Below are 21382 nucleotides of genomic sequence, written 5' to 3'. Positions count from 1 at the left end.
TTTGTAGTTGTAGTTCTTTTATTGACAAGCTTTGGTTTCAAATTAAAATTTCAGTTTTGATTAAGGCAAAGAGGAAGATGTTGTTTTTAATAGTAGGCCATTTAGCATTTACCATGAATTCTAGATAAGCATTGTTTAAAACATATATCTTTCTAAATTAGAAATATCTAGAATTTACAGTCAACAAAAAAGAAACTGCAGCACTTCTCTACTTTTATTTTCATTAGGGGTGAATAAGGTGAATTATATTTGGTCACATGTATCTGGAAGTACACTAAAAATATTAAAATGATATAAATTCTTATATCATTCATTTATTCTTGCATTACATTTTTTTTTTCCTTCTTTATTTATTGGTAAATTTAGGGGTCCAAAATTGAGGTAGATTCCATGTATAGGTTTTTAGTTTTGATATAAGGCTCATTTTGTGGGTATGTTTGCTACGTGTGCGTTTGGCAACACTTATTTTTGTCAACTTATTTTACTATTCAGCTTATTTTTGCTACTATTCATGGGCTCACTGCACTTTTTTGTATTATTCATGGGTCCTACTGTACCATTTCAGCTAATTTTTACTTTTATCTACAGTACTTTCAGCAAAAAGTTTTTAGTTTCAGCAAAATAAGCAGATCCCAAACAAACCCTACATACTAAGGGCCCATTTGGTAGAGAAGTTTGAGTAATGTTGTTTGTAGTTTTTTGAAATACATGTCGGTAAAAAAGTGTATGAAAATGTGTGTAATGTTGTTTAAAAACTGAGAATGAGTTGTTTAACAATTCTACCAAACGGGGCCTAAGGTTTTTGAGTTTTCAATTAATTTCATGACTATAAATTCCATTAAGCAAAAACATATGAAGCAAAGAAACAAAAACACCATAGCTCTTAATAAATTAAGATGCAATCTTTGTAACATTAACATAATTATGAGAAGATAATTTATTATTTGTGCACATAAACAAAAACCTCATGGCTCGCAATAAATTAACATGCAATCTTTGTAACATCAAATGCGGAAAGGGTCTTCACTGCCCAATTAAGATCTCAAAAGTGGGTTTGGATTTTGGGTTTTGGTAGTGTTAACTTCTTTGCTTAATATGTTTTTGCTTAATGGAATTCAATAGTTTGACAAGTGAAAGTTTCTTCATATGCCACATGTCCTAATTGTTCCAGTTCTTCAAAGAGTTGACTTCCTTAAAAGTGAGTTTGTATTTTTGGTTTTGGTTTTGTGGTTTTTGTCATTTTTATTTAATACAACATTTCTTATTTAGTGTTTTTATTATTGCATGGGTTTGAACATGAGAAATGAGATTATTGTAATTGCATATAATTTAAATATGTATCATAATATAATATATATATTTTGCAAAACTTTCCCGTGCATCACACGGATTAGCGACTAGTTATAATTTATAGTGAAGGTCCCACCATGCTGTACCAGTAGTCTATACGTCTATCATGGGCCAGGAGATTGAGTTTGGCTTACCTCTAATGCTATTTTAACTAGAATCTTCTTTTGTTTTAATAAAAAATTGTCAAACTAAATAAAATGTAGAAATTAAAATCGACTACTACTTGCCAAAGTTGCCATATGCATTATATATATAAAATAATAGGAGATGTCTAGTTAAAAAAGTACTGGAGGTAAACCAAACTCCAGATAATTAAGTTTTAGATTTTACTTTGAATAGGAGCCATTGGCCTTTGGAATGGAAAGTTATAAGGTTTGAATGGAGGGATTAGAATTGTTGTTGGGAACTTGGGATTGATTGAAGAATGAGAGTTGGTGGTTGAATGTTTCAACAAAAAGAATATGTGGCTGAAGTTTTCCGAATGCAAAAGGTTTATCTTATACCACTAACATCTATTTGTTAATGTGTGGAAGTGGAACTTCAACTTGAACTCTTGAAGGTTTAGCTACGCCTACCATTCCTATGTGAATGTTTGGACCAAGAACGTCATTTGTTTCTTGTTCCACCTCTCCGATGTCAAATAAATTAGATAGTAGCATGATATAATTGACATTGGTGATGAGGTAACAACTACCTCATCACCAATGACTTTCCCTTCCATAGCTAGAGAAGAACGCGTCTAGCCAATGACCTTAATGGTTTAATGGCACCTCCTTGGGTATTTGTACCTAGGGGCGAGCAAGAACACGTCTACGGTCATCCCCCCCAATGTTGTGTCAATGCTTTCGAAAAAGACAAAAAAAGAGCCAAAAATTTATTATTTATATCATTTGTATCTTCTAAAGTCTAAACAACAATGACACATCAATATAAGAGTTTTTGATCAATTAGAATTAACGTGTGGATAACTCTTAAGCAAATATTTAAAAATTTGCATGATATCTTCTAAATAGTAGTAACAGATTCATATCATTATAAATTTTTTTGATCTATCAAAATTAACATGTGGATAAGTCTTAAGTGAGGATTTAAAAATATGTATGATAGTGTTATCTACTACGTGGGAATCACAATTTGACTCTTTATAACTGCTCTAAAAATAGAGCCATGGGGCAGGATACTGAATGCCATAAAGACACTAGTATGTCTTTCTTATTACCAATTAGTTTAAGGGGAGTAGCACAAATTATAGTTCGACAAGTAGTATCAGAGCCAAGGACATGAGTTTAAGTCGCGGAAGTATCATTGTAAGAGGTGGATATTTTATCACCAAACAAAGATCTCCACTTACACATTATATTATTTTATCATTTTTATGCATAATATACTTTTTTTTAATCAAATTTCAATGATCATTATTATATTTATTATATATTATTAATATATACTAATAATATACGCATATGACCTTCTGGTAGATTGTAACCTTGGACAAAGAAATAAAGTAGCATATATAAAAAATAAAATAAAACTGCAAACTTGAACAATTAAGGGGGTGTTTGATCAACTAAAGAAATCAGAGAGAGCCAATTCAGTCATGGCCTCACAGTCACAAATTCACCAGCTTCACTTCCTTTTTATCCCTTTAATGTCCCAAAGCCATCTCATCCCTTTCACTGAAATGGCCAAACTCTTTGCACACCATGGCGTAAAAGTTACCATTGTCCTCACACACGTTAATGCAGCTCGGTTCAACACAATCCTTGAACAAGCAAAAGCCTCAAACCTCAACATTGAATTCGTTTCACTTCGTTTTCCTGGCCAAGAAGCCGGATTTCCTGAAGGATGCGAAAACATGGACACCCTCCCTTCCCTCAACTTAACACTACAATTTTTTGCAGCAAGTAGCATGCTACAAAAACCACTTGAAAAGTGGCTAGAAGAGTTAGAATCTTTGCCTAACTGTATTATTTCTGATTTATGTCTCCCTTGGACCACAGAGATTGGCCTCAATTTCAAGATTCCAAGGTTTGTCTTCTATACAACATGTTGCTTCTGTCTAGTGTGTAATCACAACATATCTTGCTCTAGGGTGCTCGAGGGAGTCACATCTGACTCACAGACATTTTTGGTTCCCAACATCCCAGACAGGATTGAATTCACTAAGGCCCAGCTACCTGCAGATAAGAGAACAAGTTCGGATGAATCCAAAAAAATTATGAACCAACTTGAAACGGCTAAGCTATCTGCAGAAGGGTTGGTGGTTAACACATTTGAAGAGTTAGAGGCAAGATACGTGGAAGAATACCAGAAAGGGGGCCAGAAACTTTGGTGCATAGGGCCGCTATCTTTATGTAACAAAGCGATATCTGATAAGTTTGAAATAGGAAACAAGACCTCCATTGATGAGTGCAATTGCTTGACTTGGCTAGATTCAATGAAGCCCAACTCTGTCATTTATGTTTGCTTTGGAAGTCTTTCTGAAATGTTAGCTTCACAATTAGTGGAGCTTGCTTTGGCCTTAGAATCATCCGACTATCCATTCATTTGGGTTATTAAAAGGGGAAAGTATTCCGAAGAGTTAGAAAATTGGTTAGTTGAAGAAAACTTTGAAGAGAAGATTAAAGGGAGAGGTCTTATAATTCGAACATGGGCACCACAAGTTCAAATACTATCCCATTTAGCAACTGGAGGGTTCTTAACGCATTGTGGTTGGAATTCTACACTAGAAGGAATAAGTGCAGGCGTGCCAATGATAACATGGCCTATGTTTGCTGAGCAGTTCTACAATGAGAAATTACTTGTCGAAGTGTTTAGGATTGGTGTGAGTGTAGGAGTTAAGACTTCTGCGGACTATGGGGAAGAGAAGGATAGGGTGTTGGTGAGGAGTGAGGATGTGAAGAAGGCAATAAAGCAGTTGATGGATAAAGGAGAAGAGGCAGAAGAGAGAAGAAAGAGAGCTAGAAAGCTTGGAGAAATCGCTAAGAAGTCAGTTGAAGAAGGGGGATCTTCTTACATGAATGTGAAGAAGTTGATCCAACATATATCAGAGAACAAGTCAATCATCAGGTGATGTAAAACAAAGTTTTCTATGGTCTTTTTATAAGCTAGGGAATAAAAAACAAGGTAGATGAATGCTTAAGTCGATAATTTTGTCCCTTAAAAGCGCTTTACTTTATTATTTTGTTTAAGCATATTTTATTTGACTAAGTTGATCTTCTAGCGTAGGAATATAATGGTATTGTTGTAATGCTCTTCTAAATTTTATGATGATTATCGATCAATATCAATATTATATATAAAAGTAGAGACTTCATACAGGAGAGAACGAGATTCTGCCATGTGACGCTCTATTAGAACTTTATTAAAGCAATTATTGCATTTGACCTTCCAAATCACCTTCGCTTAAAAACTAAATTCCAGCATCCTTTTAGAAATTGAAAAGATGCATATTACTTATTGCTTTAGCAAAATCCAGTTCACCTCTTTCTCTTTCTTAACTCTTTAGTTGCCCTTCAAATTAAATGCACACTAATGTATTTCTTTTGAAATCAATATCTATACATATCTATAGCCCTTAGAGCTTGCTGGAAAATAAATCTATGTAATAATTCTTTGGAAAATAACTCAAATCCCATTAGATACCTCTGCCTTTTCTTGCTCCATTGATGCCAATTTGCTTGAACCGTTATATCTTCTTCTTGGAGTTGTGCTTCGGATCCCAAATTGAATCGTAAGGTAGTTCTTCCACTAAAAGGTGGGTATATAATCTCTAAAAAACAACCCTTTCTCTGTTACTTTCTTAAAGTTTTGCTTTATTACTTTGATCTCTTTAATTTTTACTTTATAATTTTGGTTTGGCTGCAACTGCCTTTTAGTTACATGCACGCAAATTGTTTGATAAAATAGTTGAGTGTTTTGCTGTAGACAACAATTAATGCAGTATTAGCAAACTATTTTTCATGTGCTCATATTGTAAATTGCAGCAATACACAATAAATATGGTTTGTGCTAGAGGTAACGTTGTAAATTGCTTAAAATAAACATAATTTTGGTTTTGCTTTTTTTTTTTCTATAATGTCTATGGTTTGCTTAACTTGATAATTTTGTTACTAGACCAAGAACAAAATAAAAAACAAGACAAAATAATTCTACAACTATGAAATTTATGTTAAATGATGCTCATTTGCAACATTTTGATTGTGTATGTGTGCGTGATATTAGAATAATTCAAAACATTTAAGAGTAAATTGGTTGGTTGTAGACTACAAAAAGGAAAGGAGAGATCAATCATGACATAAAGGGTCCAGAGTTAATCGTTGATCCTATGTGCCACATGGCTTTGATGGTCTTGATTGCTGCTAAACTTCCTGTAGGTCTCAATAGGAAAAGGTAAGATTCCACTTTGACCTTTGAATTAATATTTTGATTTATTCTCATCACATTTATTTCTTTCCTTTCCTTTTTCAATTTTATTATAATTTATGATTATGTGTAGGTAAGACAAGTGGACGATGTTGGGAAATAGATAATGTATGTTTGTTGCCTAGATATGTATTATGATAGATTAAAACAACACCATATGTATGAAATCTTTTACAGTGGTTTGCATTTGAGCAAAGTGTGTTGCTCCCTATTTTGTTGATAACATTAATCCAAATAATTGTATCTCTATGTTTTCATGTGTTTGATGGAAACACCCATGAAAAGGGTTGACAAGAAAAAAGATGGACATGTTGGTTGAATACGTCTTATTACTTTGTTGGTAAATCTAATTGATAAATGGTTTTTTAGATCTGAGAAAAACCATTCATGTGTGTTTTATCAGATTTATTGCAAATACAAAGATAGTAAAATGATTATTTCAAGGTTATGGGAGTGGAATTGTCTCATTCAAATAGGTTTCTGTTGTGAAATTTTAAAGTACTCGCAAATGTTCAAACCGTACCAGAGTATAGTTTGATAAGAACGAGGTCGAACCCACAAGAACTTGAATGAATGTAGGAAAATTAATTAAGCCTTAACCAAATTAATCCTAATCTAGTTTAATAAAAATTGGTTGTTTGCAATTAAATAAACTAAACAAATAATTAAACTAAGCAAAGATATAATATAAAGCATTAAAGAGATGTAAACAATCTAAAGAAAGAAATTAAGATTTTGGAATCCGTCTTGTAAGTCATATTAGCATATATTTATGATTATTAATTTTTCCCAACCACTGCATGATAATCTAGAAATCAATCTTACTATCATGAAAAATATTATCATTAAAACTTCTACTTAAATATCTATGCTCTTCTTCGCTTCCTAGGTATAAAATCAAATCATCAATTATATCCATAACCAAACAAATCACAAGAGATATCCAATTTTAAAATCAAGAAATAATAAACCAAGCATTTAATTAATTAAGAGAAGTCCTAAATCATGAGAAAAACATGATTGAAACTCATATCTAAAATCTCATCTTAGTCAATTGATATGAAGCAAGAACAATTTAAATTATTAAAGAACAACTATTGTGGAAAAAATCAAATCACATAAATATTACTGATAATCCTTAACAAGGTTTCATACTTAATCCTAATTATAAATTTAGCTACTCATAGTAATTGAAAGAAAACACAAAAATAAAATACTAAGCATTAAATTAGACAAATAAACAAAACTAACTGTCATGAAAGAAACCAAACAGCTCTGTATACGTTCAACCCTCAGCCCACGCACTATCCTTTCTTTTTTCTATTGTTGGCTCATATTTATATATCACACAAAGACCGACCTATACCACTTAAAAGTGAGAAGCTGCTTGACACATTCTTAGTACAAGTCGGACAAGGACTTTATTTATTATTAGTTGTAGGCCACACGTCCAGGACATTAGAATTGGGCCTCACTTCTCATTCTTTAATTTTCAATCTTTCTTTTCTTTTATTCTAACTATACATCACGCCTGGATTGGGCTTTCTTTCATTCTTCTCTTTTCCTTTTCTTTACTTCACTAGATCTCTTCAAGGTTAGGCATGACTTTGGGCCCATCTTGTAGCATTTGACTTCCACGTGAATTGCTTCTTCAATGATTTTTCTATTCCTTCTCTTTCATTAATTCCCTTTATCATGTAAAACCTTTATCACCTATAAAACAAAGATTCTTTATAATCAGTCACAAAATAGCTTAAAAGTATGGCCAAAAATGCAAATATGAGAGTATTTTATTATATAAATTTCATGCACATCATTTTCTATCTTTCAATTATCATTCTTTGTCCAATTATATATTTAAAAAAAAAAAAATTTGATAGACAAAACTCTCTAATTTTAGTTTTTTTTTTGTTTTTTTTTGTAGGAATTTATAAAAGATGAAGGGTCTGTCTGGATACAGCTGAAAACTGAAAACTTAAACTGAAAACTGAAAAACATTGTAGCAAAATAATTTTTAATTGTGTGAATAGTACCGTGAGACCCATTTTTAATGAAAAAGTTACTGAAAAGTGAAATTTGTGAGTCCATAAATAGTAAAATTTGTGCTAAAAAGGTGAAAAAAAAATCAAACTTTGCTGCTGCTATTTATAAACAGTGCATGAACAGTAGCCGTGTTGGTCTCTCAAATGCGTGCAAAAAAAAAAAAAAAAAAAAAAAAAAACAGAAACCGCAAAACGTGCATTTGGGAAACGCAAACTCCCAAACGCACACGAAGAATGCATCACCTAATTGCGTGGGTGCTGAGCGTTGTGGTGACAATTGGGAATAGATGGTGTGCATCAATTTAGATGTGGCAGCCATGTATGTTCCACTCTTTAATGGTTTTTTTTTTTTTTTTAGCTTTTCAATTCTTTCCCGTGTGTGTATTACAAGTCAATTCTTTCCATTATTTTTATTTTTATTTGTGTGACTATTATTTATTCCAACAGTACTATAAGCATGAATTTTGTAGAAAGGTATATAGCAAAATCTGCAAATTGTTTGAAATACAAACTTATTTGGTCGTCTATCTAGATCTGCACTTTGCCACTTCTTTTTATCATAAATCAAACATTGACTTTCTAAATAATGTATTTGTACTTTTGCTTTCCTATAAAGTGTTTTCAAATTTAATTAATTGGTTGAGTGCCTATACTCAGTAATTAGTTTATTGTAATACGTGTATTGAAGATGGATTGTGGGTTAAGAACAAGTTTTTGGACTAGGTTTTAGGATAATTATATCTTATTATATTCATTTAAAATAGGTGGAATTATATTTATGCAGATCAGAATTGCTGATACCCAAAGTATCCTAAATTAACATTACAAGGCTAATACAAGGAGACTCAACTCCATGTTTCAATGACTTCTATAAGGGAGAGTGTCGATGCCCATGTTAATGAAGGATAAAGTCCTTACATCTTTCGATCAAATGTCCAAAACCACCATAAAATTGGGTTGTTACTTCTGATAGTTGGAGAAAAACCATGTTTTGCATAGCCAATGAGATTGATAACAAGCTAACTATTTTGCTTAGACATGACTCACTATGCGACCTTGACACTGCTATATATAGTTAAAATATTATTGAGAATGCTTGATGAGTTCAATGCCTTGGTTAGAAATTTCATATGAAAAGTGATAGGTTCAATGAGTCGAATATGTACAACATACGCTTGCATTTAATTGGGTTCATGATCAACTGATGGTAGGGAACAAAATATTCCTACTTGCTTTGAAGTTTTAGCTATAATTGTAAGTGATTTTAGCAATGAAAATATCCACCATTTGTGTTATAATATATGTACAACATTTTCCAAAATCATCTTACATAAAAGCTTATAGCATTATCTGTGCATTGTGGGGGCAACTTGCTAGTTTCTCTAATGTATGGTGAATTCTACATTTCTTTTATTGAGTCTTCAAGCTTTCTTTCATTTTCTTGAAATTGTACGTGCTTTCAATTATTTGTATTCTCCGATTTGCTAATTTCATACTACTTATACTTAACTTTATTTTCCCTTTTCATTAAAATAAAAAACACTATTTTCCTTTGACCATGGAAAGATTACATTCTTTTTGGGGTGGGTGGTTACAAACTACCACTAAGAGCAATTGCATTAGTTAAACTAAAATATAAAATGTGGAAAATTTTACACAATATGACTTAAAACTAACCCACATTAGCCGGTGTAAAAGTGTGTAAATATATAAATTAGTTGTAGTAACTGTGTATATTTACATGGCTATTGTAGCTGTCTAAACCATTATTTTATTAATATCCTATTTTTTATATTATTCTCACAACTTTTATTCACTTGCTTTTTCTCTCTCTTGCAAACCAATATCTCTCGTTCTCTTCTCTCTCATCTTCGTTCTCTCCCATATAAGCTCTCACTCATCACTCTCTAGTCTCTTCTTTTTTCATCTCACTCTTTCTCTCTCTTCGCCTAAACAACAATCACTCTATGCCCATCCCTCTCTATACCTAGATTGGTTTCTTTTGATTGTTGTGAATGACCTTAACTAAGATTTAGAAGAACAAAGGAGGCTTCTTTGATTTTCTCCATGGCATTTTGTGTTTCATGGTGGTGTTGTTAATCTGTTGAGATAGACTTTTGTGATTGTGCAAATTGTTGTTGTGGCTAAAGTCGTGTTGGGGTTTATGCCCTAAAATCCAATTTATTGGCATGTCATAAATAATTAAATTGTTTAATTATATGAGACTATTTATTAATGAACTAATGAGACATTATCTTAGTCTATGAGATGCATAGTATGTGATTTATGTGAAAAGTCACAAAAGATATAAATTACAAGTTCTTTGTAAACTTAGAATTTTAGTTCGTAGTCGGTGATGAAATTAAGCATTTCATCTGCAAAGACTATAACATATCAACTAAGATGATATGTCTTGATTATGGAAGTGGAGACTTCTAGTTGATATGTTTTAAGAGTTAAGACATATTAAACTGGATCGCTGTGAGATTTATTATTCTCCTAATGACTGTCAAATGAATAATAAATCTCACGACTTTAATTTATATCAACTCTAAATCCTAAGAGAATAATAGACATGATCATGAGGTGTAGGTTGCTTTGATATATCAGGAGTGAGATCTATAAAACACGATCAAAATCTTAGTATGTTGGGCAACCACATTTAGTGTTGATGGAACATATATTCTCAAGATAGAATTCATAATCTCTTAAGGGAGATATAAAATATTCTCTTGAGATAAGTTTAATGGATTTGGTTATTCAGAGTGTTGGGTCCAACCACTTTAGTAAGGAGTTACTAAAGTATATATTTATGAAATTGAATTTCATAAATATATGATGAATAACATAAAGGATTAAACCAGGTACTCAAGGATTAAGATGTAGTAATCTTCAAAGATGCAGTCAACATTTATGATTTTGTATTACGAAGAATATTTTAATAAAGGGGTTGTATGTATAATAAAGTCTTGGGATATAATTTATTAATAAGGCCTAAAGTACAATTATATTTATATAGTGGTATTAAATATAATTAATGGTAACTTTGAACTTGTCAAAAGTTGACAGAAAAGCCCAAAACCCATTGGAGCTAGAGTCTTATTTGTTTCCTTTGGTCCCATCTCAAACCACAAACTAAAACCCAATTGAGTAGGCCCAAAAGGCTAATCCAATTAGATAATCAGTTTTTATTTAATAAGAGTTAATAAATAAAGTAACTACCAAGGTAGTTAGGATGTACTTATGATGAAAAGAAAAGAAATCGGTTTTTCTCCACAAGGAGAAGAAGAACTTTCTTTGAGAATCAACGTACAAAAAGACTGATTGAGAGACCACACTTCTTGGGCACCATGTGGAATCGAGATGAAGATCAAAGGTATTCTCAAGTCTTGGTTTTGAATTTCACTGCATTAAGGTACGCTTTCTATTGTTTGTTCTAGAATTTAAGGTTACATGTTATCTCTCATGAATGAAGTAGATCTGTGATTGTTGCTTCCGCTAAGTATTTTGTATGAGATACAAAACCGGATTTTCCAACAAGTCGAAGTTAAAAGAAAAGGTTTTTTTTTTTTTTTTTTTTGAGCGATTGGAGCAGAGAAAGGTTTATTTGGATGGGGATTTTATTGAGCGATTGGAGTAAGAAGGTTGATTTGAAAGAAAATGTCCATGGCATAAATTTTGAGCGAAAATGTCTTTTGGGTGAGATCAATGATTTGATTTGGGTATCTATTTTGGTTTAGATTTGGGTATGAATATTTGATATTTGAGAAGTTGGTGGGTTTGTTGAGGATCAATGATAAATTTGGCTACTAGTAGCAGTAGAATCATAATTTGATTTTGTCAAGTTTATGGGTTTGTTTTAGTTTTGCTTTGATATTTTTAGCTTATGTTTGTTTTCTAAAAAATTTTTAATCTTTTAAAGAAAGATTTGGATACTGATATTTTGTTTTGATGTTGCTTCCTACTGGAAATTTTGGTTTATGGGGCCATGGTTTTTGGTTGAGGAAGAGAGAGATATAAGTTAAGAGAATAATAAAATAAAATAAAAATTGGTAAAAACATAGTATTTTAATGAAATGTAGTGTAAAATAAATTGCTTGATATGAGTGTTTTGAAAAGTAGTTGTGTAAAATAGAAAAAATAGGTTCTTATTGTAAAATGGATGGAATTTTTTACAAGAGCTGGTGTGAATGCTCTAAACCCAAAAGTTAACAATTATTTTAACATTAAATTTTTAGATAGGAGGTAGAGTAAACACAAAAGCTCTTTAATATCATGATAAACTATCAATTGTCCACACAAGCTATTCTTAAAAAAAATAAATAAAAACAAACAAACAAACAAAAGCCACACAAGCTTAAATGAATAAAAAAATTATTAAATTAGGTATTTAACCATTATTGTGATAAAATGAAAGAATACTAGGGAAGAAGTGAAGAACAATTTTAATAACAAACTAAGTTGTAATCATTCAATTCTACAATTTATGTTTTATTTTTACAATTATCACGCATACACCATATATGGCAATAAGATCTAATCACTCAAACTATAGAAAAATCTTACTAGATAAAAAATTTGACATTACAATGAAAATATGAAGATGTTGATGTTTTTGTAATTAAAAATATTAAATTTGATAAATTCATTGTCATGTATAATAACACACCTTAACAAAATAAGAATAATACTATAGAAAAGTATCGAAGTTAAGTTACACTGAAGTTTTTGTATAATTATAATATGGTAAATACAATCAGAAAAGTATCGAAGTTAAGTTACGTTGAAGTATCTCTCAAAAAAAAAAAAAAAAAAGTTACATTGAAGTTTTTGTATAATTATAATATGGTAAATATTTCTAAGAGCCTTATAACTCAACATGTATTTTGCAGTGTTTTTAAAGGAAGTGTTCAGGGTTTAAATCTACATCTCTATCTAATATACCATATAGTACACTTAATTTACTAATTATGTTGGAAATGAGTGAAGAACTAGTTTACAAACATATGGCTTGATTGTTGGGATGTATGACAATAATCATTATCTTATGAATCATATGTATATGTATGCATATTTCTCCTCAGAATGTGTGAGATCCAAACCTAAAATTAGAGTTCAAAACCCACAATTAAAAGCACAAAAGAAGGAGTTGAATAGGTCTTATTAAAAGCCCACACCCACATTTAATTTAACATGTTAGGTATTGCATTGTGTGCAATTACTTTAATCCTAGCCATTGAATTGATCTAATGCTCAAAAATTGGACACCTCATTTAGACATGTCAGCAATTCATGTGAGCTCTTATTTCTCTTTGGTCTTTCAATTTCTCCTCTCTCTTCTCCTTCACGCTTACCCCCATTCAAAAATTTCAGAATCTCTCTCTCTCTCAATAAGCCACCAGTGATGCTTCGGTTACCTCTCCACCGTAGTGCACCAATAGTGTTTCAGCTACCCATCCAAAAATAAATGTGATTATAGATCTAGTATTATGATCTTTTTTCCCCTATCCTAGATTTCTTTGCCAAAGGTCATCCCTTTCAAAGAAGCTTCATTGGAATTTTTTGCTTGATTTCTTTGCAAAAAATCAACTTCATTGGAATTTAACAATTTGGTTTGAGTTTAAGATTATAGAAAACAATGTAGGGAAGCTTAGAAACGCATGAATTAAACAATTTTTTTTGGTTTTCTATGCTTCACCCATTACCCATTCCTATCATGGTTTGGGTTTAATATAATCCCTTTGTATTGCAATTTGGGATTGACAATAGTTCTTTATTTTGTTTTATTTTATTTTTGATTGGAAATGCATAAAAATTGTTTGTGAAAATAAGTAAATAACAGTTTGAAACTTTGAAGTGTAATGCTAAGCTATTTTATATGCAAGATGTGTAGTTTTCGGGAAGATTCATCAATTGGCCAATTCCAAATGCAATTTTGGTTCTAGGGAATGAAAGAGTCAGTTGATGGCTTTATTTTGATGAACATATGTAATGTATACAACTCTGTTTTGCAAATAGCATGTAGTGAAGGAGTTTTGTAACTCTGCTATTAAGATTTTTAGGTCTCAAATGTATTTCAAAAATTTTATCCGTCTAGATGGAGATGTTCTTTGTGTATGATATTGCTTGTAGCAAATACTAAAATTGAGAATGACATAAAAACACGAATTATATTAATATGTCCACATGATCTTAACTTTACTCTTCACTAGAAAGCTATTGTACATGATTAGTGGCATCTCTCTCATTATTAAGCACCGCATCTTCTATGGTATCTCATGCCAGGTTCCACCCACATATATCAAAGAGAGATCTACAGAGAAAATTCCCACCAAACACAAAAGCTATACAGCACTACCATAGTAATCTCACAAATACAAATGTAGCAACTTACAAATATCAAAGAATCAAAACACTGCCAATCCATAAAAGACTTGATGAACTAATAATGTGGTAAATCAAATTTCATAGAAGACTTTCAGCCAAAAAAAAAAATCATAAAAAATGAAAATTGATTCTCAAAAAGAATTAAAGACTGAATTTTATTTTATTTTTTACGTGATGAGTCTAATCTGTTTAAATTTAAAAAATAAAATAAAATAAATATTATCTAGTTTTATTACGATATTATTTTTAGAGTTCAAAACCCACAATTAAAAGCCCAAAAGGAGTTGAATAGGGCTTATTAAAAGGCCACGCCCACAATTAATTTAACATGATAAAATTAGATTTGCATCTAAATTTTATGTAATAGACCCAGCACACATTTTTATATGGATAGTTACACATAATGATTGATTGAAATAGATAATTTTTTTTTTTTTTTTAGAGTTCAAAACCCACAATTAAAAGCCAAAAAGAAGTTGAATAGGGCTTATTAAAAGCCCACGCCCACAATTAATTTAACATGTTAAAATTAGATTTGCATCTAAATTTTATGTGATAAACCTAGAGAAAATTTTTAGGTACTCTAAGAGTACGAAGAAATGGTGCTCTCACCTTTCACATTCATTGTAGACCCTACTATGAATTTTGAAAGTTCAAATAGTGTAAAAACACCCTTGAACGTTTAGACCTCCAAATTACAAATTAACCAATTCAAGCTTTATGTCAAACAACTAGTGTGCGGAAAATGAACGAAAACTATAAAACAGAATTGGAAAACAATCTAAGCCAATTTAAAATCACAACCCACAGCAGATAATAAAAGGCAAAGATAAAAGGGAAGGAAGATGTAAACACAAGGACAACACGCGATGTGTTATCGAAGAGGAAACCGAAGCTCTCGGCGTAAAACCTCTCCGCCGCCCTCTAAGCGGTAAACAATCCACTAGAAAATGTAGTTGGGATACATGGACAGCAATAGACCCTCCAAGCCTAATCTACCCAGTGCACCTAAACCCTCCAAGCTTCTTGCTCCAACAAGGTTGCGCCGAACCTATTTCTTTTCTAACTTCCCGGATTCCGCTATTTGACCATAGCATTAACCAATGTAAATTGGTTCCTTCCTAACTGCTTCACAGTAATGGCTATGATGAGAAAATGTTTTGGTAAAATGCCTCTCAAGGGTTTAATAATGGAGAGGAAGAGAGTTGAGGAATTTGAAGAAACTCTTATGTAAAGATTGTAGATGAATCATTCTTGTTTTACTCTAGGGTTTCTCTCTCAAAATTCTCTCTGGAAGCTCACTTTCTTTTGTGGGTATAAGGGGTATTTATGCTGGGATGAGAAAAGAATGTGAAACGTCAAATTTTTCAAAACAGGGGTGGCTCGCGGCTTGGCCTCGCGGCTTGACTAAGTCGCGAGATCCAGCCGCGCGATAACAGAACGGCCAGTTGTCCTATTTTGTCTTGTAGTGCTCCAGCTAGCATGACGATTCAACTTCTGGCATGCTTGGCATGTGTGTTGCTTCTGGCGGCTTTCAGCCGCGAGTCACCCGCGAGACTCTGTTTTCTTGCACACTCTTGAGCATTCAAACACTCTATCTCACTCACTACACTTACAACAAACCCACCTAAATACAGGGTTACTAATTGCTGAAATACAAGCAAATTTGGCACGGAATAAAGCCAACAAGATGGTTGATTAAATTCAACCTTACAATCTCCCCCTTTGGCTATTCCGTGACAAAACCCTAAAACAGACTCTAGACTTAACATGTGAGTTGGGAACAGTTGAGCAAAACTCACTCACACCTAATTCTAGAAACTGTGAAGCACTTGAATCATATGAGCATGAAACTCCTGAAACACAACAATACACCATAATCATTGTATGCAAAAAACATGAAATGCATATGAAACAGGCATAAGGTGATCAAGCGAGGATGAAGTTAAGAAACAAATCATGGCTTGATCAAACAAGTAATCACTACAAGGTAGTGATCACAATGCTCATTCACACTTGGAATGAACACTTGAACATACAAGCAAACAAGAACAATGCAAGTTACTTGTATGTCCAACACTCAACCAATGCATAATACACTAAGTATATGCATCTAGGAACAATCCTACAAGGGTACAAGAGTGACAGTATTTAACCAGAAAATGCATGACATTTGGATAGAGGTACTGATTTAACAAAAACATAGAGGCTGCATAAAGCATGATACAAACCATAAAGCCTACAATAAAAGAACATAAACCCTAAAAGCTTACGAAAGCAACATGGGTACAAAGCACAATATATACTGAATAACATCAACAATATATATATTTATAAAGTAAACCAAGTTTATGAGTTATGAGTTAGAAACAAAAATACACCAAAACCACAATATATCATACCCATAGTAACAATAAATATAAAAAAACATAAACCTTATAAATTTAAAGGATAAGTCTAAAACAAAAGTATGTGTGTACTCCCCCTATTACTATGCACACTTCCCTTTGAGCTTTCTCCCCCTTACTGAATGCTCTCCCCCTTTTTGGCACGAATAGCTAAAGGCTGTCGTCTAACTTTTGTTGAATAGTTTCTAGCTGATTCTCTATGGACTCGAGTCGCATTTAAACATGGTTGTTGGTGGAGTAGAGAAGTGTCACCATTTCATCAATGCGTTTCTGAATATTTTCAAGCAAACTATCCACTCTATCAGTTTGAGGATCAGACTGTGCTTGCGGAATGCTAGTTTGTGGAACTTCAGGGATGACACGCAAAGTAGGTGTGGTATGTACAGGTGTCTCTGACTCAGGAGCAGATGGAGTAACCGGAGAGATGCGTGCACTCTTTGGTGTTTTAGAGGAATGACTTTTGCTGGCTTGTAGAGTGAACATGGAAATTGGACGCTGACGGGTCAACATTTTTCCATCTGAGGGAGGAACAATGCCTTCACGAAGAATGAACTTCATGATGAGACTGCAAAATGGAATACATCCTCGAGCTGCAGTTTGAGTCGTGGTCTTTCTCATGGTTTGAAAGATGTGGGCACAGATATCAATGGGGCTCCTATAATAAGATCACAAAGGAATTGAGCCCTTCCAAGATTTATGAAGGTAGTATTGGACAATGGGTAGAGATTAGAGAACATGATCAACTTTAGTGTGGTCAACTCTGGTGCAAACTTTGCGGTGCTTATAGATGTGCCTGTACTGGATACTTCATGATCAGATCCTAGAACTTGTAGAATGTCTTAAGTCTCTGGAGTTCGATCATCGTACGGAGTTAGATCCAAATTCTAAGGTCTAGTGATGTGGAGAATATCGGCTATGGAGTTTGGGGAGATGCCAAACTCCTTTCCTCTGATCTAGCAAATTAGTTCAACTCCAAGATCACTTGTATTAGAGTAGCATTCCTTAACCAGTTCATCCATTGGATCGACAAAATTCCCAAATAAGTTTGCCCAATCTCATGACTCAAAGATTTGAGGGATAAAAGTGGTCCCTAAGGTGTCAAACTCAACCACCCGTTCCACTATAGGAGATGCCTTGTCAAAAATGTTTGAGTAGATGTGTGAGGTAAGCGGGGTTCTGAACCTCTCCAAATTGGAGTCTTGAGATGACTGAGATAAGAGTCGAGTCCTTTTAGCAACTGGGATTGATGGATCATCAGTAACAATGTCTTTGCCCTTAGAGGATCGACGAGACATCTGCAAGAGAATAGGCACACAGTAAAGAACCAAAAACAGCATCACAAAGGACAGATATCAACTTAATTAGATTCAGAAATGAATTTAAACCATAGAAATCACACACAATTTCAAACGTAAGTCATGACAATATAGAATGAGGCAGGTGCAACACAATGGTGAAAGTGCAATAGAGTACAGAGTAAGATAAACTTAAAGATAACTGTCAATAAGACAATCTACCATGAGTCTGAAATGCACAATGAAAACCACATACAACCAAAAAAATGGCAGTGGGACAAATTAAACAGAAAATTGAATGTATTAAAGTAATACACTCAAGACAGAAGCACACACTTGTAATGACAACAAAAACACAGTGATACAAGATAGGTAATTCAAAACCACAAACACAAGTAAACTTTCATACACACAAACAGAGTAAATACTAGAAAAACACCAAACCCATTTCCCAAAAGAGTATAAACACCAACAAATGCCAAAGCACAGAACAAAGATAAGAACATTGTGACCAACAAAATGACACCAGATGAAATCAGCATCAAACACAATCCACCATACCCAGCACACAAAGAGTAAAACGATTGAACACAATATGACAAAAATAACAACCCAAACAGCAAGAAAGTAACACACAAAACATAACATATGAAGTGAGGAAGAGAAGACCCATACCTTTTCTTGATGATTTTAAGAAGAAATGAAGCAACAATGGAGTTCGAAATGGGTTACACGGAGCGTTTGGGAAGGAGACAGTTGAGAGAGAAGATGAACAGTCATAAAAAGTTCGAGGGAAAACTGAAAAAGATTTTAAAAACTGCCCTCACTGTGTAAAACACGCGTTTTTCACGGCTGAGGTAAGTCGCCAAATAGTCGCCAGATCTACCCACCAAAACACTTCAAGACAAAAGTTTTGAAAAATTTTCGAAGTATTTTTCGCAACTGGAAGTCTTACTCGTGAGGGAGCCGCGAGTTGAGCCGCGAAAATCTCTATGTACCCCTCGCGACTGGACCTTCCACTCGCGAACAAGTCGCCAAAATTGACCTGCGAGCTCGCGACTGTGGCATGCGACTTGACTTACCCACGACTGAGTTGCCAAAATAGGGAAAAAATGTTTTTTGAAATTTTCAGTTTTTGAAGAACAAAATACTTTCCAAAAACACCTAAAACACTCAAAAATCTTTTTGTGCTTGAATCAACAAAGATTGAGCATGTGAAAATACATTTTATCAAGTACAATCATACAAATGAATATGGCATTTATTGAACATAAACTTGTGTGTTGTGTGTGGATATCAACAATGAGATAGTTCTTAGTCTAATGTGAAACTTCAATGATCAATTCAACCAAGGCATACACAATTAGTACTAGATCATGAGACCCATCTCAATTATAGAAGTATGCATATATGACCTCCCACAAAACTCGATAACATAACTTGGAGCTTTACATTTAACTCCACTTTCAATCATAACATTTGATCTTTTTGGTCCTTTTAAGACAATCACCTCTCATTGTGAGAGTGATATTTGATATTTCACCTTGATGAGATAGCCTTTAACTTTTTTGAATAAACATTCACATAAATTTTTGGTCCCTTTCCCTTTTTCCTAGTCAAATACTAGTATGTGCGACAGGTTTTTGCAGCATCTCTTTTCATTTGGAGATTTACATTTGGTGAGCTCTTTTTAGCAAAAAAATAAAGAGTGGGAAGATATATAGGCACAAGTCTATGTAAGTCTCAAGATCAACATACCCATTCACTAATCATTCATGACAAGTTTGAAGATCTATTTACAACATTCACATAGATTTCAAGATTTCTTCCACCGTGATAAGAGTGTAAAGAAACAAGCTACGCTCGAAAATGCACAAAGCCATTAGCACAAAGGTACAAGGCAAAACAAGTTTTGAGACAAAACTCAACAATGTCAATCAAACTTTTTGATTTTCTATTTTTTATGTGATTTTTGGATTTTTGACATATAAGAAGAAAAAGATTGATCAAAAACAAAAATGAACAAAAGTATGCACAAATAGACACACAAACAACCACCAACATAATCAAAAAGTAAACAATCAAACACCGTCACAAAGTATAGGAAGTATTGATGCATGGACATGTTGTAATGTTTATGCATGAGTACTCTTTTTCACCCACACGTCACTTGCGTTTAAGGTGATTTCCTTATAGGATTGGGTACGGGAGTTAGGGCTTTCAAACCTTCGTATGAAGCTTTCGAAACAGTTGGTGAATGCACCAATCATCTTCATCACGTTCATCATTCCGGGATCACCGTTTTGATCTCTTAATGGTTCACTAGCCCAATTTCTCCTATCATTTCTAGGTCCTTGTGACCTTTGAGGAGTTGCACTATTCATTGCTCTCAGCTTTTGACAATTTGGTCGAGTATGCCCTTGACGTCCGCAGTGATGACACACATAATTTGATCTAGGACCCCTTTGTGGTCATGGACGAGACTTGGCTCGGGATTCAGACCTGCCCACAGATTGATTAAGGGGATTCAACAATCGTTCTTTCTCCACGTTCCTTTTCTCCTCTATCTTGGGCTTCTCAGCAGTTGGGCCAACTTCAACTGGCTCTTTGGCCGGTATAAACTTCACTTCTTTTGTGACAATGCCAGACGAGCTACTCCCTCCGGTATATCCCAACCCGGATTTGTTTGAAAAATACTTTTGAGATGAAATAACATCATTTAGCTTCTTTGTGGAGACCCTCTCTATCTTGGCATTTGCTTGCACAACCTCTTGCTCAAGAAATCTCACTTTTGTGTAGGCTTCTGACAGCTCACCATTTAGTGTTTCTATCTCACACTTGGCCTCCTTATAGTGAATTAGGAGACTTTTATAGTCCTCCTCTACCTTCTTCATCTTTCTCACAGCTGCCTTTACCACCCTTGTATTCTCACCTGACCTCTCCAGGAGTGAGTTATAATTGTCTTGAAGATTGGCTGTGTTTTCATCTTCTTCTGCATCTGATTCCTCAACAGCTCCAAATGATTCTTCATCACTATATACTCCAAGCTCTTGTACAAGCAGATTCAACTCGTCTGAAGACTCAACATGGACAATAGTTATAAAGGCTGAATAATTTCCTTCTCCGTCACAACTTTCCTCAGAATCTGAGTCGGATGAATCCGAGTCACTCAATGTCGTGACATACACTTTGCCTTTCGATTTTAAATAATTCGAACATTTTTTCTTAAAGTGTTCATGCCTGTTGCATTCAAAACAAGTAACACCTTGTGTAGATTGGGATTCTTTTCTATCTTTCTTTTTGACTTCTCTTTTCTCCCTTCCTGAACTTTGGAATTTTCCTTTATCACCAAATTTGCCATTATTCTTGAATTTCAAAATTTTTCAAAATTTTTTTACAAGGTATGCAACATCTTTTTCAACCACATCTTCTTCCAATGAGTCATGGTCTTCCACCTTTTCATTAATGGTCTTAA

The 21382-nt window shown here is 33.5% G+C and overlaps 1 protein-coding gene across 2 annotated transcripts; it reads left to right on the top strand.

Annotated features, from left to right (window-relative positions):
- Window positions 1–2912: 2912 nt before the first annotated feature.
- Window positions 2913–6099, top strand: LOC115952432 (UDP-glycosyltransferase 73C4-like). 2 transcript variants are annotated; one of them, XR_004083407.1, is made up of 3 exons: window positions 2913–4419; window positions 5615–5742; window positions 5849–6097. XR_004083407.1 is itself a non-coding variant. In XM_031069605.1 (2 exons), the coding sequence occupies exons 1-2, from the start codon at window positions 2948–2950 to the stop codon at window positions 5649–5651; spliced, it is 1509 nt and encodes a 502-aa protein (XP_030925465.1). In that variant the 5' UTR covers window positions 2913–2947; the 3' UTR covers window positions 5652–6099. The 2 variants fall into 2 exon arrangements, 1 of the variants encoding a protein (XP_030925465.1); XM_031069605.1 differs by having other exon boundaries at window positions 5615–6099.
- Window positions 6100–21382: the final 15283 nt, after the last annotated feature.

This window comes from Quercus lobata, chromosome 7, assembly GCF_001633185.2.
Source record: "Quercus lobata isolate SW786 chromosome 7, ValleyOak3.0 Primary Assembly, whole genome shotgun sequence".
NCBI classification, from domain to species: domain Eukaryota; kingdom Viridiplantae; phylum Streptophyta; class Magnoliopsida; order Fagales; family Fagaceae; genus Quercus; species Quercus lobata.
This window is presented reverse-complemented; position numbering and strand designations above follow the sequence as displayed.

Coding starts and splice junctions, on each gene's coding strand:
- LOC115952432 (XM_031069605.1), top strand. CDS start 2,948: ATGGCCTCACAGTCACAAATTCACCAGCTTCACTTCCTTTTTATCCCT. Junction 4,420..5,614: donor GAGAACAAGTCAATCATCAG/GTGATGTAAAAC, acceptor GGTTGGTTGTAG/ACTACAAAAAGGAAAGGAGA.